This window comes from Mucor mucedo (assembly GCF_025094135.1).
Source record: "Mucor mucedo strain NRRL 3635 chromosome Unknown EV154scaffold_37, whole genome shotgun sequence".
NCBI classification, from domain to species: Eukaryota; Fungi; Mucoromycota; class Mucoromycetes; order Mucorales; family Mucoraceae; genus Mucor; species Mucor mucedo.
The window spans coordinates 133740-154026 of record NW_026252321.1 but is presented as its reverse complement, the minus strand read 5'-3'; the positions used below and the strand labels follow the sequence as shown (position 1 = coordinate 154026).

General features: G+C 36.4%; 9 protein-coding genes across 9 annotated transcripts; 6 read left to right on the top strand and 3 right to left on the bottom strand.

The window, feature by feature from the left end:
* The first annotated feature begins 450 nt into the window (after nucleotides 1-450).
* Nucleotides 451-1757, top strand: EV154DRAFT_506198 (uncharacterized protein). The gene is made up of 2 exons (XM_051601255.1): nucleotides 451-542; nucleotides 656-1757. Exons 1-2 carry the CDS (start codon nucleotides 482-484, stop codon nucleotides 1687-1689), a joined length of 1095 nt encoding a protein of 364 aa, XP_051458481.1. The 5' UTR covers nucleotides 451-481; the 3' UTR covers nucleotides 1690-1757.
* A 672-nt stretch (nucleotides 1758-2429) lies between these two features.
* EV154DRAFT_419338 (uncharacterized protein) lies at nucleotides 2430-2917 on the bottom strand (the record flags this gene model as incomplete). The annotated part of the gene is made up of 3 exons (XM_051595887.1): nucleotides 2430-2531; nucleotides 2589-2678; nucleotides 2738-2917. The coding sequence occupies 3 exons, from the start codon at nucleotides 2915-2917 to the stop codon at nucleotides 2430-2432; spliced, it is 372 nt and encodes a 123-aa protein (XP_051458480.1).
* A 448-nt stretch (nucleotides 2918-3365) lies between these two features.
* EV154DRAFT_203113 (uncharacterized protein) lies at nucleotides 3366-4995 on the top strand. The gene is made up of 3 exons (XM_051594351.1): nucleotides 3366-3604; nucleotides 3670-3805; nucleotides 3870-4995. The coding sequence occupies exons 2-3, from the start codon at nucleotides 3720-3722 to the stop codon at nucleotides 4933-4935; spliced, it is 1152 nt and encodes a 383-aa protein (XP_051458479.1). The 5' UTR covers nucleotides 3366-3604; nucleotides 3670-3719; the 3' UTR covers nucleotides 4936-4995.
* On the bottom strand, nucleotides 4928-7444 carry EV154DRAFT_506194 (uncharacterized protein). The gene is made up of 8 exons (XM_051601254.1): nucleotides 7364-7444; nucleotides 6974-7298; nucleotides 6388-6783; nucleotides 6159-6329; nucleotides 5513-6083; nucleotides 5237-5460; nucleotides 5065-5175; nucleotides 4928-5004 (listed from the first exon to the last, which is right to left on the bottom strand). Exons 2-8 carry the CDS (start codon nucleotides 7187-7189, stop codon nucleotides 4978-4980), a joined length of 1716 nt encoding a protein of 571 aa, XP_051458478.1. The 5' UTR covers nucleotides 7190-7298; nucleotides 7364-7444; the 3' UTR covers nucleotides 4928-4977.
* Nucleotides 7445-9475: 2031 nt separating this feature from the next.
* EV154DRAFT_480670 (uncharacterized protein) lies at nucleotides 9476-10435 on the top strand (the record flags this gene model as incomplete). Its single annotated transcript, XM_051598343.1, has 3 exons — nucleotides 9476-9531; nucleotides 9693-9747; nucleotides 9824-10435. The coding sequence occupies 3 exons, from the start codon at nucleotides 9476-9478 to the stop codon at nucleotides 10433-10435; spliced, it is 723 nt and encodes a 240-aa protein (XP_051458477.1).
* Nucleotides 10436-10452: 17 nt separating this feature from the next.
* EV154DRAFT_394711 (uncharacterized protein) lies at nucleotides 10453-10893 on the bottom strand (the record flags this gene model as incomplete). Its single annotated transcript, XM_051595167.1, has 1 exon — nucleotides 10453-10893. A coding segment is annotated over one exon (441 nt), but the record flags the coding sequence as incomplete, so codon positions are not given.
* A 527-nt stretch (nucleotides 10894-11420) lies between these two features.
* Nucleotides 11421-12327, top strand: EV154DRAFT_506188 (uncharacterized protein). Its single transcript, XM_051601253.1, has one exon. It carries the CDS (start codon nucleotides 11481-11483, stop codon nucleotides 12270-12272), a length of 792 nt encoding a protein of 263 aa, XP_051458475.1. The 5' UTR covers nucleotides 11421-11480; the 3' UTR covers nucleotides 12273-12327.
* A 3507-nt stretch (nucleotides 12328-15834) lies between these two features.
* EV154DRAFT_419378 (uncharacterized protein) lies at nucleotides 15835-16251 on the top strand (the record flags this gene model as incomplete). The annotated part of the gene is made up of 1 exon (XM_051595892.1): nucleotides 15835-16251. A coding segment is annotated over one exon (417 nt), but the record flags the coding sequence as incomplete, so codon positions are not given.
* Nucleotides 16252-16610: 359 nt separating this feature from the next.
* Nucleotides 16611-19503, top strand: EV154DRAFT_419291 (rab-GTPase-TBC domain-containing protein; the record flags this gene model as incomplete). The annotated part of the gene is made up of 9 exons (XM_051595886.1): nucleotides 16611-16828; nucleotides 16890-17134; nucleotides 17199-17550; nucleotides 17609-17905; nucleotides 17971-17975; nucleotides 18053-18192; nucleotides 18256-18630; nucleotides 18749-19008; nucleotides 19068-19503. 9 exons carry the CDS (start codon nucleotides 16611-16613, stop codon nucleotides 19501-19503), a joined length of 2328 nt encoding a protein of 775 aa, XP_051458473.1.
* Between the last annotated feature and the right edge of the window lie 784 nt (nucleotides 19504-20287).

Genomic DNA, 20287 nt, shown 5'->3' with positions numbered 1-20287 from the left:
TTGAACTTTTTTAAAACAAGAAATATATAATACTGAACAAGTGAAAGTGTGAGAGAGTTCAGCAGTAATAAAAACTATAAACGAGAACTAATTTTTGTCTGGATGAGATAATTATTTGTTTATATTATTTGTAATCAAATTAATCGAGTCTTTGAATAAACAGGCACTAATGGCACTGCCACCTTCAAAGACTCCCAAAATTATTTATTAGTGCCTAAGTGTGGTCTAGAAAATTATGATCACCAGCATAACGTTTTGTTTTCATGAATCTAACTAATATTATGTTCGAAAGTAAACGCTGGATAATACTCTTTCTTTTTGACTGGCATGAAGTGGCGTTATGGTAAGCCACCTGACATAGATTTGATTGGACTGTCATGGCATAAACAATTCGAAGGTATAAAATAAAGACTTTGAACTTCAGAACATTTTACATCTTTCTTTCGTAAAATCTTTTCAATTTTATCCAGATACCGATTAAATGTCTAGCTTCCTATTCTCCTCTAAAAATGTCATGGACATTGTGGTTGGAACTATCATCGGTAAGCGACATTTCCGTGGGTGAAAAAAAAAAGAAAAATACACTAGTTTTCGAAGAGAAAAAAATAGGTCGTTGTTGTTGTTCTTAATCCATCTGATGAATGTTTTCTTGTAGGCTTTGAAGCAAAGCATTGTTACTATTTAGATCAGTTGTCAGAGGAAAACATATTCCAAACTCTTTATCTTTCAGAGAATGACAGTTTACCACCTATAATGATTGTAGTCCAGCACACTGTGGATAACGATTTTTATTTAAACGTCGTTTCGGAAGCTGTAGCTGTTGCTCAAAAACACCGTAGACCACCTATCATCATCGTCTTTGCCACCTCTCTCATCCACTATGAAGTAAGTAAATACGTAACTGAACAAACAATGATGCCTTTCTTGTGGAAAATCCTACATTGTCATCCTTGGGCAGACGCTTGCTACTTCGTAACGGCTGAATCTATCCATTCCAATTTGGCAGAGAGTCCATTGAATCCATTTGTTGCATTATCTGTATGTGTATTTAATGTGAGCAGTCCACCATTTCACCTTGATCCCACAGTAAAGCAGCTTTATGCCTTGATGAAGCAAACATTGCAAGACCAAGCTACCCAACGCCAAGCGGAAGATATCATGCTTGATTACAAAAGAACCACACAGAATTTAAAAATGGTCATCGCTTTGCTTAACCGAAATGAATTGGATATCATTACCAAGAATATTGTTCAAAGGCAAATTAAAGAAGCTATCTCGATCATGGACGTATGCCAAAATAAATACAGGACACCAGGTTCAACATTATCTACTGCGGAGGGAGACGTACTGAATAACAATTTAACACCATCGATTGACAGCAGTCTTATTAAAAACGTATCAACACCATTAGTCATCCACCCTATTAAGGAAACGGCAGCACCAACAGCAAATGAACCTATTGAAGAATTATCAGTACCCATACTTGCTCCAGTTGTTCATACACGTGAAGAAAGTTGGAATTTCGTAAGGGCCTTCAAGGCTAAATTTGGGAATCCAGACAAAAACAAATGGGAAAACCTGTACAAAATTGGCAAGAGGAAAGGGTACTTCAGTGTTTACAAAAATTCAAGCTCCATGAGAGCAGCGTATTCACGAGCGGAAAGATACAACAACATGCGCATCCAGTAGTCATTATATTCTCTTTTTATTATTTTACAAAAAGATAGCTTTTTTTTAAAAGTAAATAAAATAAAAACACATGCTATTATTATCATCTACTGTCTCAACAATGAGTTCCTTATGATCTGTCCATAAGAAAACTTCTCAAGTCACCACATTAGCTACCTTCATCTAATATTTTGATAATACAACCGATAGTTGCCTGAAGAGTGTTTAACTACTTGGAAATTTGCATGGGCGTTAATAAGTTATCAGGGTTCTTTCAAATGCCCAAACGGCAGATATGTCTAGATCGTGTCGACTGAGGACGTCCTGTCCTTTTGATCCCTGCCTTTCCTTTGTTAGTATCTGCTACTGATCTGTTTGGTTCAGTTATTTTGGCTAAACACTACAAATTCGAGATAGATAACAAGGCATTCCGATTTACCCTCAAACGCTGGAAGCGGTTATTGAAATTTAAACTATTTCTATTTGAAATATGCAGTAATTACTTCAGATTGACAGCTAGTGTCCCTATTTTACATTTGTCCGCTTCTGTTTTTTTTTAAATACAAAGACAAGTCTACTTTATCACTGCACAGTCATAGCCAGACCCATTGATATCTCACATCTACCAAAAACTGATATCTAAGCAAAACTAATATTGAATCCAAAAACTATGTTGTTGTATCTGCGAGGAAGAGCACACACGCACACACAAAAAAAAAATCGAGCGTGATCTTCCACTTTATTTTTTTATTTTCTCTCTTTTAGATTTCGTGCTCGGCCAATAACATATTGGGAATTCCGTCTCTAATCTTGTAAACATGAGCACAGTTGGGACAAACCATTTGACCTTGTTGAACATGGGTCTACAATACAAAACGATAAGTAATTTTGTTACACTCGAAACCGAAGCCTTCTCTTACCTCTAATAAAACATTATGAACAAGCTTTAAAAATTCCTCGTTTTCTTCGGCATCTTCAGGCATTTGAGCAGGAAGGGTATTGATTCCGAGCTATAAACACATTTACAGATAAGCCATCACAGGTCAAAATCTCTTGTTATTTGTCTTACCTGAACGGCGGTACTGGTTAAAGCATCCCAATCAATCTTGTTCAACATGTTGGATAAAAATTCGGGGTTGAAGTCGGCTTCGATTAATTCAACTTGAACATCTTCAAAACGAAGAGGGAAGTTGTTATTGTTACAGTTCTTAACGTGACACTGTAACATGTTGTGTGTAATGAGTCTCATTTTTAGTGATGTATGTAGTGGAATTAATGAACAAATCAAAAAAAAAAAAAAAAAAAATGTCAGAAAAATATTGTCTCCCCCACTACTCCCCCCAAATAAGCCACAATGTCGGTTCTTTTGTTTATCCGCGTAGCATTTTGTATGCCTGTGTGCGTGCATTTGGCATCATGGTCAAAATTGTAAATAGCGAATCAAGATTAACTTATAAGAGCCACAATGTCCATTTAACTATGCAATGACGAACGAAAGACAACATTTTTGGGGGGAGGTGGGAGGGCAAGAGGGAAACTATAGCGCGCGGGGTGTCATGGCAACCCAAATTCCCACCAATCAAATCAATGGATTGTTCAATCTGCATCCATTTAATACAATTTTTTTTTTCAAAAGGGTTTTTGGTAGAACAACCCTTTTCTTAAAACCGTAAAGAGCAAACGAATCTAGATATGGCTTCCTCCGACGATAACTTTGAATATAAGAATAAGTCTAATGGACAACCATTGTAAAGTAACCAAAAAATAAAAATAAAATAAAAATAAAAGCCAGTTGGGAGAAAGAGCCCCGGATTTTTTATTTTTCTCTCTCTGTCTCGTTTTTAAACTTTTTTTTTATTTCTGACTTGTTTACATAGAAAAAAGAAACGGTCGAGAAGAGAGTTAGATACCCTGAACGATAATAATAGTGGTCGAGGTACTTTTTTTTTTTTTTTTAATAAATGTTTTCTCATGCTAATGTCAATTTCTTCCTCTTCTTAGCAAGACGTGACTTACCCAAATGTCCCATTTGTGAATATCGTATAGAGCCCATGTATTGGCAAGACCATTATCAATACGAACTAGCTCGACTATCTGAACCCACCTCAGAAGCATACACAGATCCTCTAAATAAAAAGTATGTGTCCAGTAATTAATTCTCCGTTCTTTTTATGCATTTACTAAATAAACTTTTATTACAGCAAAGGAAAACGCGGCGCTGCTGTCGTGGCCAAAAGACAGCTGGAAGGCTCTAAAGGCAAGAAAAAAGTGTCATCAGTCTACGAGGAGACATTGGAAAAGATACAAAAGAATAGACTTAAACGCACAGATCGTTTAAGGCAACTGGATGGTACCAGCATGATCAAGCACGATACACTACCACCAACACCGTCACAACCCAATGATTCTGATATTGCCTTACAAGTTATGTTGGATGATGTGGATGTTCAAACCTGCTTTATCTGTAATCAACGTTTATACGGCGATTTGGAAGCTGTTAACCTTCATATTGACAATTGTTTAACAAATCCTACACCAGATGTAGAAGAAGAGACAGAATTGGATGAGACAGAAGAGGAGGATGTGGATTCAGATAATGAAACTACACCTAGGCTACAACAACAACAACAAGCAGTAGGAGCAGGATCAGCAACAAATAGCTGGGAGGAATATGAATGGGCAGGCCAGGTGCGTGTAAGAGCTAGTGCCATGATGGAAGGTGGTTATGGAGGCGCTGGTTTCGCCACATCCAGTAAACGAGATGAAGATGAAGATGAGGAGGACCTAGATGTGGAAGATGATGATGCTGCTCAATTTGGTCAAAGTCAATATACAGAACGAGATATTGTGGTAAACATGGATGATGATACTGAAGACGCCTCTGCTTTACGAGAGATGGTATCAGGTGGTACTATGCGTACTCCTACTTCAGAGACAGAGGGTGAAAGACAAGGATTTGAGGAAACCGTATCTGTATCTGGTTGGAATCATCACCTGAAAAAAGAAGCTCATCATTCTACCGGTGAAGGACATTCAAAATTAATCATTGACTCTCTAAAATCTCGTATTCATCAATTAGAAAATGCTTCCAGATCCACACCACGTTGTCTAATTTGTCTTGAATCTTACAAGACACCGCTTACATCCATCGTTTGCTGGCATGTGCACTGTGAACAATGTTGGTTGCAAACCCTAGGTTCTAAAAAACTATGTCCACAATGTCAAAAAATTACCACTCCCTCTGATTTGAGACGAATTTATCTTTAATATATATATATATTTTTTTATTATTTTTTTTTCTTAATTTATTTATAATGTACGTGCATGTTTTGACACCTAAAAGATGAAATCAATAACTCGTATTACCTTTTTTTTTTTTTTTTGTGACTATATTACCTGACCAATTTGCTCTTCCATTTTACGTTTATTATTTACATCACGCATCTCGGTATCGTCTGCCAAGTTGCCACTTTTAATTGCATCTGCATGACAGGTAGCATGATAAATCTAAGGATGTTTATGTCAATTACTTCATCATAGCCACTCCAGAAATTTAATAGAGTATTACCTTGTCTTCAATCATGATTGCGTTCTTGTACATCCACTCCTCTTCATCATCATTCCAAAAGTCAATAAATCTTTCTCCACAAATAGCACAAGGCTTTCGGCTATCATCATTAGGCATAATAACTGTGTAATGATCTGGGTTGATAGTTTCTTCGCTAGGCTGAGCAGATTTTTCGGTAGACTTGCTATTCACGTGTCCCATACCATCATGTAAAAATGCGGGAGCTAAACAAAATAATTAGCACATCGATATGAAAAGTGTGTTTCATGTTCTAACCTTGTTGGCTAGTAGATTCCCCTCCTTCACCATTAATCCACTCTTCCACTGTAACAAACCACGAACGAGAGAGTCCACGCTTCACTCTTTCCTTCATCTTTCGATTCTGTCTAAAATGAGCATCCAAATGAGCATCCATTTTGGCTTGGCCTTTGTCGGTTTTGGGATATCTGAATCCACACTGCTTACATTGTAAAGGTTTGGCCGAGTACAGTAACTCGATCGCTCCAGGTCTAGCAATCTGCAGATCTTTGGAGTCTAATAAAAAGAGACCCAGATTGTTGTTAAGTGAGGTTGTGTTCTCAGTTGGTACAATGGGTTTCATTACAGCAATAGCAGCAGGAACAGGAGAAGGCGATAAATAGCCCATCGAAGTCAAACTTTTTAACAAATCAGCTGTATCAACTTTAGCAGGAGCAGCTTTTTGAGCAGGTAAAATTGTACTGGCATATGAAAGGGTAGGTGAAGGTGTGACAACGGCAGGGGCTAATGAAGGGGAAGCGATTTGGGAAAGGTATTGTTCAATAGATGAAGCCTGGGTCGGAGGTAATGTAGGTAATATAGCCTTGATCTTTAATTAAAAAAAATTTAGTGTTTATTTTTTTTATTATTATTATTGTTGCTGTTATTGTGTGTGTGTACTTACTTGATCAATGATTTGTGAGATGGGATCCGTGGTAGAAAGCGAGGTTGTTTGAGGAGAAGGAAGCATGGACTGTAACTGAGAGAGTAAAGAAGAAGAGGTAGAAGGTGCCTTATCTGATGGGATAATTTGAGGACTTCTGTTACGAGGATCTCTAGCACTAATTCTTGGCTCCTATGTTTAAAGTATTATTATATAAAAGAATGTACAATTGTCGCTGTTGTGAGTTTACCTTGTTTACAAAATTTGGATTAACATGAATAGCAGCGGAATTAGGATTATTATTATTATTACTATTATTATTATTATTGTGTGATAATGAAGGTGAACTAGTATTATTATGAGGATATCTTGGATGAGGAGAAGCCTTTTCACGAATATAAACAATTGATCTTTCGATGGATTCAATAATATGACGAGGGAAAACGGGATGGCCACCGGGCATTCCATTTTTCCAGGTCTGGAGCAGTCTTTCGAAACTTTTCTTGACCGTGCTATCCGTCAAAGTATACGCGTCCAAGAATACGTTCACCATGTTTCTTGCAAAATTAGTAATATAAGACCCACCGACATTTTTGCAGATAGAATCAATCAAATAAAGCACTGGTAGTTTTTGACCGGGAGCATTCTAAAATATTGGAATTCATATTATTATCACAACACTTTTGATGTAAAAAAGATTATATATTCATATATATATATATATGGGCATTTTTTTTTTTTTTATATATATATATATATGTATATCAAATTCATAGATATATTATGATAATAATAATAACAATAATAATAAAAAGGGGGTAATATTATCAACTTACATTTCTCAATTGGTTTTCAATTTCCCTTACAATAAGACTTGCAGCACCTTGATTTTCTTGAGCCATAATAGTCAGATTGGTAATAATAGGTTTACTATTGAAAGTAAGCTCGGACAATGCTGATCGATAGTTACGACGAACCGTTTCAAAATCCCTGCTACTACCATTCTGTTGCTGTTGATGTTGTTGACCACTATTCATTGTATTTAATGACATTTATTTATAAAAAAAAAGATGGAAAAGATGCAAATGTATTATATATATTTTTATTTTCCTTTCTAACAAAATTAAATCAAGAATCAATCTGCTCAAAGGAAAGAGAAATCTATTGAGATTAAAAAATATTGGTTTAGTTTTTCTTTCTTTCTCTCCATATTACAAACAACTTACTCTTTTTTTTTAAAAGGGTTTACTGAAAAGAAAGAAAGTACAAGGAAGAAAAAAGAAAAAAGAAAAAAAAAATAGGTGTGCGGGGAGACATTTGTCTTGGGAAGGAGACAGTCACTTGCTCTCGCATCTCCTTAAATTGACTTAATTTAGTGACGTCAGATTTTCGAGGTAGGCGATTTACTTGTAAAGGTGCCACCTAAAGATGTCTTGAATTAGCAGTAATATCAAAGCACTTGTTGCAGCTGTAATAGATACGTTAAGTTTGAGTGAATATATACAGAAATAATAATCATAATAATACAAAAACCTTAAATCACATACCAATTAATCAGATTTATCTCACCCACTTGAAACTGGGAGGGGAGAACAGTTTCAATAAGCAAATCCTCGTAATAGCGTACTATTATACGAGAATACAAGTCATTGTAAGATTGAATCAACCAAAATAACTTTTGTAAACATATCTTACCCGCACTTATATAAAACATCGTTCGTAACACAAACCAAATGCTAGACGACATTCTTAGTGATTGAAGATAGTGAAGACTGGTACCAACCCCAGCGTCAGGAAAAGCCTTTTGCCTCCAATAAAAACCCTTTTGTGGAGAATAATTAAACATTACAAAAGGAAAAGATACCCAAACGTTAGCACAATCTGCACCAAAACGTCACATATCGACACTCGAATCTTTTGTCAACAAAATTAAGTGAATTTAAGCATCTTTTTTACATTTTATCCAGTCTTAAATTGGCTACCAAAACTGAGAATATTCAAACGGGATCAACAGACAGCTGCAAATAAACAGTTATCCATTGAACTTTAAGCAAATGACCGTTTGTGATCAGTCATTCGTTCAATTTTGGCGACTTATTCTGGTCACACAAAATAATAACCCACTTTATGGTACCTCCAAAACGCAAAAACATGAAACATTTTCAACTTGCTTCATTATGGACAATGTCTACACCTACGTCTTTTCAATTTTCTATATCTTAATTTTTTTATGAACTTCATAGAATGATTGGTCTTTTTTTTTTCATGTATAAAGTACGCTTCACCATCGGTACATGCTACTTCTGAAACGCTGATAGACAACCCAGTTTAGAGCTACTTATGTAAAAGCCTGGGGACATTTTTAGATGTTTCCATTATAAGTAAAGGCTCAAACATGATGCATAATTAAATGAACAAATAAATCATTCTGACATAATCCAGCCCTTGTTTATCTGCTTACAAATAAGCCTTGTTCACACACTATTTTGATTAACTAAATCGTATAAATAATTGCTCATACACTTTTTTCTTCCCCTTTTCTTTTAACTTAACATACTTTTCTTTCCCGACCCTTAGAGCCAATCCTTATCCTGAAGTTACGAATCTATTTTGTCGACTTCCCTTATCTACATTGCTCTATTGACTAGAGGCTTTTCGCCTTGGAGACCTGCTGCGGTTATGAGTACGACTAGGTGAGAAGATTATTCTTTCCCTTGGATTCTCAAGGATCGTCGTGAATGCACCAGACAAAGCAAAGACTACTGTGCTCCACCAATCGGTAAACCTTTTCTCCCGTTAAACAGATTTCAAGGCCTACAACAAAATCGTTAAAAAGAAAAGATAACTCTTTCCGGGACCCACGCTGATGTCTTCAAGTTCATTTGCGTTACCGCAGAAAATCCTCATCTTAGTACCGGAATATTAACCGGCTTCCCTACCTCTTAGGATCGACCAGCCCTGGGCCAAATAATGTTCTCCTGGAACCTTTTTTCACTTCAGCCTTCAAAGTTCTCATTTGAATATTTTCCCTTTTGTATGAAAGTAATCAATAGTTATTGTAAAAAGGTTAGTTAATTATTATGACTTTTGTTTTTTCAAGAAACGCTAAATTATTATCTCTTTCTTTTTTGAAATGAAAAAGATATATTGCAATTTTTGCGATATTATGATTACGGCTAGTCTTTGCTACATGATAGCGATTCCCCAGGTTAGGTTCTCCAGGTTTGGCCGGTATTGCTTTGAGTCATATAATTTCTATGTGACTCTAAAAGAGGCGTGTAATATCTCGAAAAAGGCGTAGGTGTAGACGCTGTCTCCTTATCTTCCGTCATTCTTTCATGGTGTTAAACCTAGTTTTAAAATCAACGAGTCCAGTAATTATAAACTGTACAAAGTAATTACTACCATAGATACTGGTCTCTAAATGGAACTCGGCCTCTGCACTTACTTAAAACGCATTAGACAACAATCCAAAAGATGATGTCAAGACTTACGACAGATACAAGGCCACGTTCAATATTATTAACAAGGAATTCATTAAGCAACCTTCTTTAGTTCGCTTCACAAAAACTTTGGTTCAGTACATGAATTTGGAAAGTACCAGAAAAGAGTACGAAGATCATTTTGATGACATTATGCTGACAAGGGAAGAAACACGTTGTCGAAAAAAAATCAAAACTGTTTAGACCCAGAAGCTTAACGAAGAACTTTCCGTCAAGATTGGTTGCTCTTCAACGTCAGCTCAGGAAGATAGTGATTCGACATATATCACTGGGGAACAGGAGGAGGAAGCAGACTTCGTATATAAAAAAATCTATAATGATGTCGTGAAGCTCTATCAAAGATATAAAGCCAGTGATAACCTAACTCCTGAAGAAAGAAAGCGCATGTGTGCTGGTCTGTCTGGAGTAATTGATATCAGTGATAATTCATACCATGGCCGGCAATATCTGTTTAGCGTTAGTCAATGGAAGAATATAAGCAAATGTTACGCCCAGTTCCAACAGTCATTTTTTCAAGCAGAACTCGACTCCGATCTTGATTCAGTGTTTATCGTATGGGACAATATTTACAAGACGCTGACCATGGATCATAATATCTTTCATGCCCGGAAGAAGTTTGATCGTCTGTCCAGTGAAAACGATGTTGATGAATATACGTTTAAACAGCTCCGAATCATTGGCTATATTCTTGACACCTTTGACAGCAAGCAATATATTCTGAATCCCAATAAGCCGCTAAAATCAACTGAACGCGACGACGAATCAGTACGTGGGGTTCTCTCTTCAGATCGATGATTGCTACGTTGTGTGTGCTTCAATGCTTTCTGGACTTTGTTTGCAATTCGCTTTATGTCTTCTTTGAACTTGAACAACAATTCCAGGCTATCCTTTAAATCTTCAAGCTCGCTTATACAAGTAGGAAAAATGAACGTAAATCGATAGACGTTGACATATACTTGACGCTCATCATCATATAAGACCTTGGAAAAAATAGCTGTCGACTCACTAACTCTGATAATCCATGTGTATACGTAATCATGGCGCAGCAGATGGTGTATGGTCTCCGTACTAATCGCAGACTCGCGCAACAACTTGGACTCATCATGACAGACTTTGGCATCATCCGGGAAGGGGTGGGAAATCTCTATGCTTGCCAGGTCAATCTCCAAGTCTTCGTGATCGTGGATTAGTCTTATGTCAATTTTGAAGCCAATAATATTCTTGTCGCTTCCATATTGTTGAGCCTTTTTCTTGCTTGATTCTTCTGGTACTGACTCGCCTGATTTGATTCATACCAAAGGAATTTTCTTTATACTAAACAGCTTAGCGAAGAGAGGAACCCAGATTGTTGATTCGTAATCGCGCTCAGTTAGTTTCGCAGGCTTAGCGGGATTCAGAATATACTGCTTGTTATCAAAGGTGTCAAGAATATAATCGATGATTTGGAGCTGCTTGAATGCATATTCATTGACATCATCATCACTACACATACGATTAAAAGTCTTCCTGGCATGAAATATGTTGTGATCCTTGGTAAGTGTTGTGTAAATAATGTTCCATACGCTAAACACTAAAGCGAGATCAGAATCGAGTTTTGTTTGCAAGAATGACTGTTTAAACTGCGCGTAACATTCGTTGATATTCTTCCATTGATTGATGCTAAAAAGAGATCGATGACCTTGGTATGAATTATCACTTATATCAATCACCCCAGAAAGACCGGCACACATGCGCTTCCTTTCAACAGGAGTAAGGTCGTCACCGGCTATACCAAGTTATTCAGCATTTAAAAAATATCTTTGGTACGAATATATTTCATGCCAGGAAGACTCTTAATCGTATGTCTAGTGATGATGATATCAATGAATATGCATTCAAGCAGCTCCAAATCATCGATTATATTCTTGACACCTTTGATAACAAGCAGTATATTCTGAATCCCGCTAAGCCTGCGAAACTAACTGAGCGCGATTACGAATCAACAATCTGGGTTCCTCTCTTCGCTAAGCTGTTTAGTATAAAGAAAATTCCTTTGGTACGAATCAAATCAGGCGAGTCAGTACCAGAAGAATCAAGCAAGAAAAAGGCTCAACAATATGGAAGCGACAAGAATATTATTGGCTTCAAAATTGACATAAGACTAATCCACGATCACGAAGACTTGGAGATTGACCTGGCAAGCATAGAGATTTCCCACCCCTTCCCGGATGATGCCAAAGTCTGTCATGATGAGTCCAAGTTGTTGCGCGAGTCTGCGATTAGTACGGAAACCATACACCATCTGCTGCGCCATGATTACGTATACACATGGATTATCAGAGTTAGTGGGTCGACAGCTATTTTTTCCAAGGTCTTATATGATGATGAGCGTCAAGTATATGTCAACGTCTATCAATTTACGTTCATTTTTCCTACTTGTATAAGCGAGATTGAAGATTTAAAGGATAGCCTGGAATTGTTATTCAAGTTCAAAGAAGATGTGGAGCGTATTGCAATCAAAGTTCAAAAAGAATTGAAGCATACACAACGTTCGATTTATCGATCTGAGGACATTTCCCCGGAAAGAAAGCTCGCCCCAACACCATCCGTATACTTCACTACGCCCAGAAACGAGGCACATCGTTCAGTTTAACCAATGTAAAGTTTTATTAATAAAGGACACTCTTTTTATTATTCTATTAGAACAATTTTTATGATTTCGGTTGATTTTTTTGTTTTTGTTTTTGTAGTTCTTCAAACGTATTTTTTAGAATCACATGATGGTCTACACATAAGTCTTTACGTTGATTGACATGTCATATTGTCTAAAGTTCATAGGATGATCTATTTCTGTTTTTTTATAAAATCTGCTTCACTGTCATTACAAGCTACTACTGGAACGCAGATAGACAACTACCAAGTTTTGACTTGTTAGGGAGGTTTATGCAAATGTTTCTATTTTAAGTAAAGGCCCAAAAATTATGGATGATGAAACAAACAATTTTAATCATTCTGACATAAGCTCTTGTTTATCAGCCTACAAATAAAGCTGGTTCACACACTTTATTCTTCCCCTTTTCTTTTCCCTCGACATACTTCTATCGTATGAAAATAACCGATAACATAAAAAGGTTAGTTAGTAATGACTCTTGTTTCTTTTAAAAGACACTAAATCGAAAAAGATATATTGCTGCGGCTAGTCTTTGCTATAGGAGGACGACCTCCTAGGCAGGGTTCTTGAGTTTTTGGAACTCATGAACTGTGAATAGCTGGAATTGGACTGTAAATAGTTGTAATCATACTGGCTGGTCTTGGCCAGAATTCCTGTAAGTGGTATAAAAAAAAATACGTTTTAAAAAAAAATACGGAGGTCTAAACATTTACGGCCGAAGGTCCCGATCGGAACCATACATATTTCTCTAAAGATCCGTTCAGTGTGCTTCCTTGGTCTACTAAAGGCCCTTTAGGCCCAGAAAATTTCTGAATCTATAGTAAAGGTGCTACCTTTGATTGCTAAAAAAAAAAAAAAAAACGCAGTCTGAAGAACACCTAAAGAAGTGGCGACAGTAATTTTTTTTGTGTTGTAAGCCAATATAATCAAGTGAAAGGAGTGTAGACAGTATTCTATCATATTCAATTAAAAGACGTCTAGAAAGAAGGTTGATAAAACTGGATCCATAAAGACTGTTTAATGCGGCAATCATACAGAAAGTGATTTAATGTATCTTCGGATTGTGGATAATTGATTCAAGCAGCAGAAGGGAAAGAACCGGGGATGATATCGTGCAAGAGGCTTTTGTTAGGCAACTTGTGGTGAATCGACCGATACCATAATGTAAGAATGCTTGGAGAAATAGGTAGATCCCAAAAAATTTCCATTTTCCTATGCTAAACGTGGTTGCGGGTTTTGGAGGGAACAAGGATTCAAGCAAAAGAACTCTCAATTGTTTTGGTTTATCGAATGCTAAAATGCAGATGGACATCTAAGTCTCAAGAAGAGGACGGAGGTCAATAGACCCAGTAGACTTCATGTTATTACACAGGAGACGACGATGGTTACCGGTAGGCTGAATATACCTATTTTTTATTACTACCCAAAATTTACAAAGTAACGTAGGGAATCTAGTTTTACGATCAGATCGTTAACCCAAGCTTCAAAATCAGTGAAAGTGAAGCCAAAAAGCATATAATGTATAAGGCAATTACTGGCATACCAGTTTCTAAATGGAGTTCGACCTTTGAACTTGCTAAAAACGTCTTAGACAACAATCCAAAAGATGATGTCAAGACATACGACAAGTACAAAGCTACTTTCAAGACTATCAGTAAGCTCTTCACTCGGCAATATGCCTTAGTTCGTTATACCCAACTTTTGGTTAAGTGTTAGGAGTTGGAGACCACCCGTAATAAATATAACGATCACATTGAAGTCGCTGTTTTAGACAGAATGCTCGCAAAGGAAGAAAGGCAATTGAAAAAGAGAACCCGAATCACACAAACTCAAAAGCTCAATAGAGAACTTTCTGCTGAAATCGGATGATACTATCAATGATAATACTGTTTATGATGATAATAAATATTAAACTGATTAATTAGACTTCGTCCTAAACATCATACATGGTTATTTGGACTGTTCTTTTTTTATTTATTTTTTACGTAGCTTAGCGAAGCGCTGGTCGCAGCAAGAGACATGTATATATATGAATATATTAATCATTTAGTGAATTGGGAAGGATTCTAAGTCCCGACCAAGAAAGTATATATGTAAATCATTGAGTGAACAAAATGTGTATTAGCACTGAGTAAATTGGGAGGGGCTGTAAATCCCTACCCTCTCTGTGTATGAAATTAGAATCTGTGCGCTTTTTATGAATGCTAATTAAAAAAAAGTTCCAACCTTTACAAGAAGCATATCGATCCCCAGAATTATCTTGATCTCTTCTGTAAATCCAAACTTGCTGCTTAGCTCACCGTCGTTGAAACTTTATTTGCTAGCGATTTGTCTGATGATGAAACCAGTTTTATCCACATGCTTGTGCAACATATCATGTTATTGAAGTCCTGCAATGTAAACTTTATGCTCTCAATAAAACAAAGAATATGAAGTGGCTATTTATATCGATATATTTACGTCGAATACCGGATAAAACGAGTGCATAGCTAAGGCACAGCAATTGATTGTGTAAAACCATGCTCACTTTTTGTAAGCATTAACGAATTTTAAAAGTTATAAGCTGAGCCGTGCACAGCATCAACATCTAACCAAAAAATTTTAAATAAATAACTATACAATAATACAATTGAGGTACAAATAACGCTCTTATTATCTTCTTTCTGATAAATTATTGCTGCCTCCACCTTTTCGACGAGGTATACCATCATACGAACAAGTAAATGTAAAGAAATGTAGAATTTTACTCAAATTGTCACAGTAGTATCAATGCGACATTGGAATTCTCGGTTTATCCGACAACTTAATATTGTGGGATGCTTAACCCACACACGTCTTTATTTTTTTAAAAGGTAAATTTTGATTCGTCTGAAAAAAAAAAAAAAAAAAAAAAAAAAACTACAGTCGTGCAAAGCAAAAGTACAGCGATTTTTTAAAACCCCTATTTGTTCTCTCTTTTTCACTTTTTAATTATTTAATGACTCCATCTAACCTGGCATTTGAACTATTTACGTTACCGACACAAGTGGATAATGGAGCTTTTTGGACAAGTTTAAAAGAGAACAACTTTTTTATTTTACAACAAGCGAAAACTCAAAAGAGTGGACTTATGAGAAGTGTGCTGGGCACATTACAGAACGTGTAAGGTTTCCTTTTTTTTTCAATTCACATTTCGATTGTACTAAAAAAAACCCCGATACGGCTGTCTCCTTCTAGCTTGGATACAAAGCAATCACCTTATCGTATCTTATTTCGACGTGCGAACGGTGCTAGTTTCTTACAAGTGGCTGTAGCAGAGACAGAAAAAAAGGCAGAAGTGGCCTGGGCTTGGATCGAAAGTAAGTGAGGAGATAAAACGAGACTTTTATCATGAGACAGGGACTGACCTAGGGTGGTGATTAGACAATTTATTATCTTTGCTGGATAGTTTGGATAACGAAGAAAGAGAGCCTTTTGTTGTTACCAAAATTAATTCGATTGTTACACGAAGAGGTTACATTAAAAAAAAAAGTTGGTTAATGTTTCTCGACTTACATTCTATGTTTTAGATTCTGGCACGGATGAAATATCAACAGATGAAAAGGTGAGAAAGGCATCCAGAAGTTTCAGACAGACGTTCGATGTATCGCCTTCAGAGCGACTTGTGAATTGTAGGTTTTTTTTTTATTTTGTTGATAAGAAGGAGAGAAAAAGACATAGACTAATGATACGATTAGATTATTCCAGTGCGTATCATACAAATCGATTTACGAGCCAAGGTTGGCTTTACATCAGTGAAAATTATCTCGCTTTTTACTCTTTTTTACTTGGATACGAAACGAAATTATTGATCGAGTTAAAAGATATTCAAGATATTAAGAAGGAGCGATCCAAACGAGGTGTCTTTTCTGATGCCATCAAGATTTCCATGAAGGATAAAAGCGAGGTAAACTATGGTCTGCTTATTTTTATAGCTCAGTAGGGACTAACGGATACATAAAGCACTTCTTTTCCAACCTGTTCAAACGTGATGAAGTATCCGATATATTGGTTCAATTAACAGGGCTCGCTATGCAAAGAGTGCTAAAGAGTACCGCCTTAGAACATGCACCGGGCAGCGATGTTTCGATCGATATCAAGGACAGCGACATTGATGCGATCAAAGATAACGAAACCGCCTCCAACAAAATGTCGTCTTTACCTGCCTCTGAAATTCGTAAACTAATGCAACCTTTAAAGACGAATTTAGCCGCCCAGAAACGAGATGAGCGATTTCGAGCACGATTCCGATTACCCCTGACAGAACATTTGACACATTCTTTTGGTGCAGTGCACCCAGTCATGGAAGAGGAAGATAACAAAGTGTCCGATTATTCCGGTATTCTTAGTTTATCAGAAGCTTACCTTACTTTTAACTCGACTGAACAGGGCCGATATTTCGAAGTGGTGATGCCACTTTATACGATACGTCGTGTTGAAAAATTAACAGATAAGGCACATGCTTTTCCTATAAAGATTGTAAACTGGCATCAAGCCGAGTCTATTTATTACTTGAACGTGTAAGTCATCCTACCCATCTCACCACTACTTTTATCTAATATCTTTTTTTTTTGAGGATAGCAATGAAAAGGAATACGAAAACTTTTCTTCCACGCTCACCAACAGTTTACGTAATCAGATTAAGCACATGAAGATGATGAAACAATTCTTGACTTCATGTCCTTCGGAAGCCGTTGTGGCTGGAAAGACATTAGCTGAGATGGACAGTATCCCCGGTGGATTGGGTTTAACTTTTGAATACCCCGGAGATCCCAAAAAGTTAAAAGAAAAGAGCAAAATGAAGCTATGGAAAAAGTACTTTGATGGTAAAACAAATAAAAAAAAATTGTGGGGGTTAGAAAACAAAAGATTACTAAATTTTATGGAAAGAGTACGGAAGAAACTTGACAATCTCTAAAACACCTCGGTTTGCTAAACTCATTCGGGTGGGACTACCCAATCGATTGCGTGGCGAGGTTTGGGAAATTTGCTCTGGTGCTATTTTTGAGCGATTCATGAACCAAGGGTTGTATGCTCGTATCTTAGAGGAAAACAAGGATCGGAATTCACTTAGTTTAGAAGAGATTGAAAAGGATCTGAACCGTTCTTTACCCGAGTATAAAGCGTATCAACAAGAAGAAGGCATTGATAGTTTAAGAAGAGTACTCAGTGCTTATTCTTGGAAGGACCCCGAGTTGGGATATTGTCAGGCCATGAATATCGTGACCTCTGCTATTCTCATGTAAGAAAGAAAATATTTCCCATTATCATGTGTTACTAAGTATTATCCAATCTACTAGCTATATGAGTGAGGAACAGGCCTTCTTTACATTGAGTATTTTGTGTGACGATTTATTACCGGGATACTACAGTACTTCCATGTACGGTGCTCTCTTGGATCAAATTATTTTTGAGCATTTGCTGGAAAGAACTATGCCCAAGCTTCATGCACATTTCAAAGAAACGGATATTCAACTTTCAGTGGCGTGTTTACCTTGGTTCCTGAGTCTCTATATCAACTCCATGCCTTTATTGTTTGCATTTAGAGTCTTGGATTGTTTTTTTATGGAGGGTCCCAAAGTCTTGTTTCAAATTGGGTAAATTGGTTTGATTTTTTTATTAATATTATACTATGAGCTATATTAACTTTCTCTTATTATAGTCTTGGTAAGAAGATGGAGTTTTTTTTTCACTGGGGATAAGTTTGTCTAATTTTTCTCTTCGCTCTCTCTTTTAATATATAGCTATTCTCAAAATCAACGGGGATGCACTTTTGGAGGCAACGGATGATGGAGTATTTATGGATATCTTAAAAGGATACTTCAGCAATCTTGATAAGCCGTTATACCCTAATTCCGATAATCCCAAAGCCAAGAATTTAACAGTAGGATATACTATACACCTACTATATACAGAAAAAAAATTGCTAACACATGGGTATACATAGAAATTCAATGAATTGTTACTAGTTGCGTATCGTGAATTTAGCAGTGTGACAGACGAGCTTGTGCGAGAATTGAGACAGACACATCAACTTAAGGTTGTGGCTGGAATTGAATCTTTTACGAAACGTTCGGCCGTGCGTAATATTGAGAATACAGCGGGGTTAGACAAATCTGAATTGGGTATTGTGTATGATAAATTCTACAATGTTTTGTATTACAAGCAACAGAAATCGACGGAAAGAAATGATTCGCGTATGGATCAAAAATCCTTTCAATTGTTTTTGGGTTCTTTGGCCACTTGGGCCAAGATGACGGATGATAATGATGGAGAACGACAATTGAAGGTGGCACAAAACTTTTTCCAACAATTGTTCAAGGTTTTTGATATCAATCAAACACAAAGCCTGTGTCTCCAGGTAAAAACAAAAAAGGGTTTATTATGCAAAAAAGAGATGAATCCTTATTTAACTTTTTTTCTGACTAAAAAAACTTTAGGATGTGATTATTGGCGTTGGATCGATTTATAAGGGAGATTTGAATTCACAGATTAAATTGTTCTTTCAATTGCATGATGTAGATAAAGACGATTACTTGAACCGAGAAGAAATTTTACAATTATCGGAAACTTTACTTTGGATATTCAGAAATACATCGGATGAAGAACATTTGAATTCAGTTTCGACTTTTATTCACCATGCTTTTGAGTATTCAGAGAAAAGAGGTGAAGATCAGTTCTTGTCGTTAGCCTCGCTAAGGTAAGCCGTCTCTTTTTATATGTGGAGTCTATAGAAGCAGACATTAATGTAAATTATAGAATGATTGTATTGGCAGATGAGTCATTGGAGACATTTTTCGATCACGAGTTTGCTAGTTCTTTTAAATTGACGGAAAAAGCAGCCGAGCAACAGAGAAGTCTTGGTAGAGAGATCTTTGATAATTTGTTAGCAACCGGTACCAAATTGGCTACTAGTACAGGTGTGCGACCTCAATTAAAGAGTACTAGATCCACCGATGTTTCCATTTCTACCACCGATCTTGAAGCTACCATTGATGCTATTCAAGAGACGAAATTGGAAGAGAAATTGAAGGCAGAGGATCCAGTTGTTGTCGCTCCCAAGAAAGAACATGTCTTGGGTGATGTTTCTGAGGACGACGATGACGAAGATGATGATGATGAAGGAGATTTAAGCCCGGATGTCTTGGAGGAAGTAGATAGGTTATTAAAAGAGTATGGCGATGAAGATGATTAAAAAATAAATACGAATTAAATACCAAAAAAATGGGGGACAGGATAGGATTTTTTTTTTGCTTCAAATTACATAATAATTGGCTACCACGAGTTTCTGCATAATATAAAGTAGCCTCGCATATGTTCCAATATAAATGCTAAAAAAATAATGTGGCACTTTGTTGTTGCTATGTGAGTCTAAACTGCGTTGTTTTAAACTTTGATTGAGCGTACAAAAATGATAAGAACTTTATTGTTATGCCATTTTTTTTAAAAAAAAAATTGGTAAATTTAAAATCCACAAAAAGTAAAAGGGCCTCACCTCCATGCAGTAGTACGGAACAACTATCGATTGTATGGGCACTGTTAAAATCAAGGTTGTTTGTACACAATCACTTTATTTGGCTGTCAATTTTCTTATAAATCAGCCAGAGAGAGAGGGTCAAGAAAACACTGCAAAAGGCATTTAGTAAATCCATGATGAAATAGCAGACACAACCAAAGAAGAAAAAAAAGAAAAAAAAAAGCCTCCCGAGAATGATGATTTTTAAGACAGTTTAACTACCTTTGATCAGGTTCTTGATATTATACTTATCAAAACAAATATGGGTCACATGGATGAGAAAATGGAGTCTAACGACCTTATGAAGGAAACTCAGGAAAATACGTAACCCTCTTGATAACAACAGGGCCCAGTGCACATGTAAAAAACAAAAATAATGGGAATTTTTTATTATCATTTGCAACTTGTATCCAAAATGCTTAAATTTTTAAACTTTCATGTGGGATAATAATTGATTGCGGTA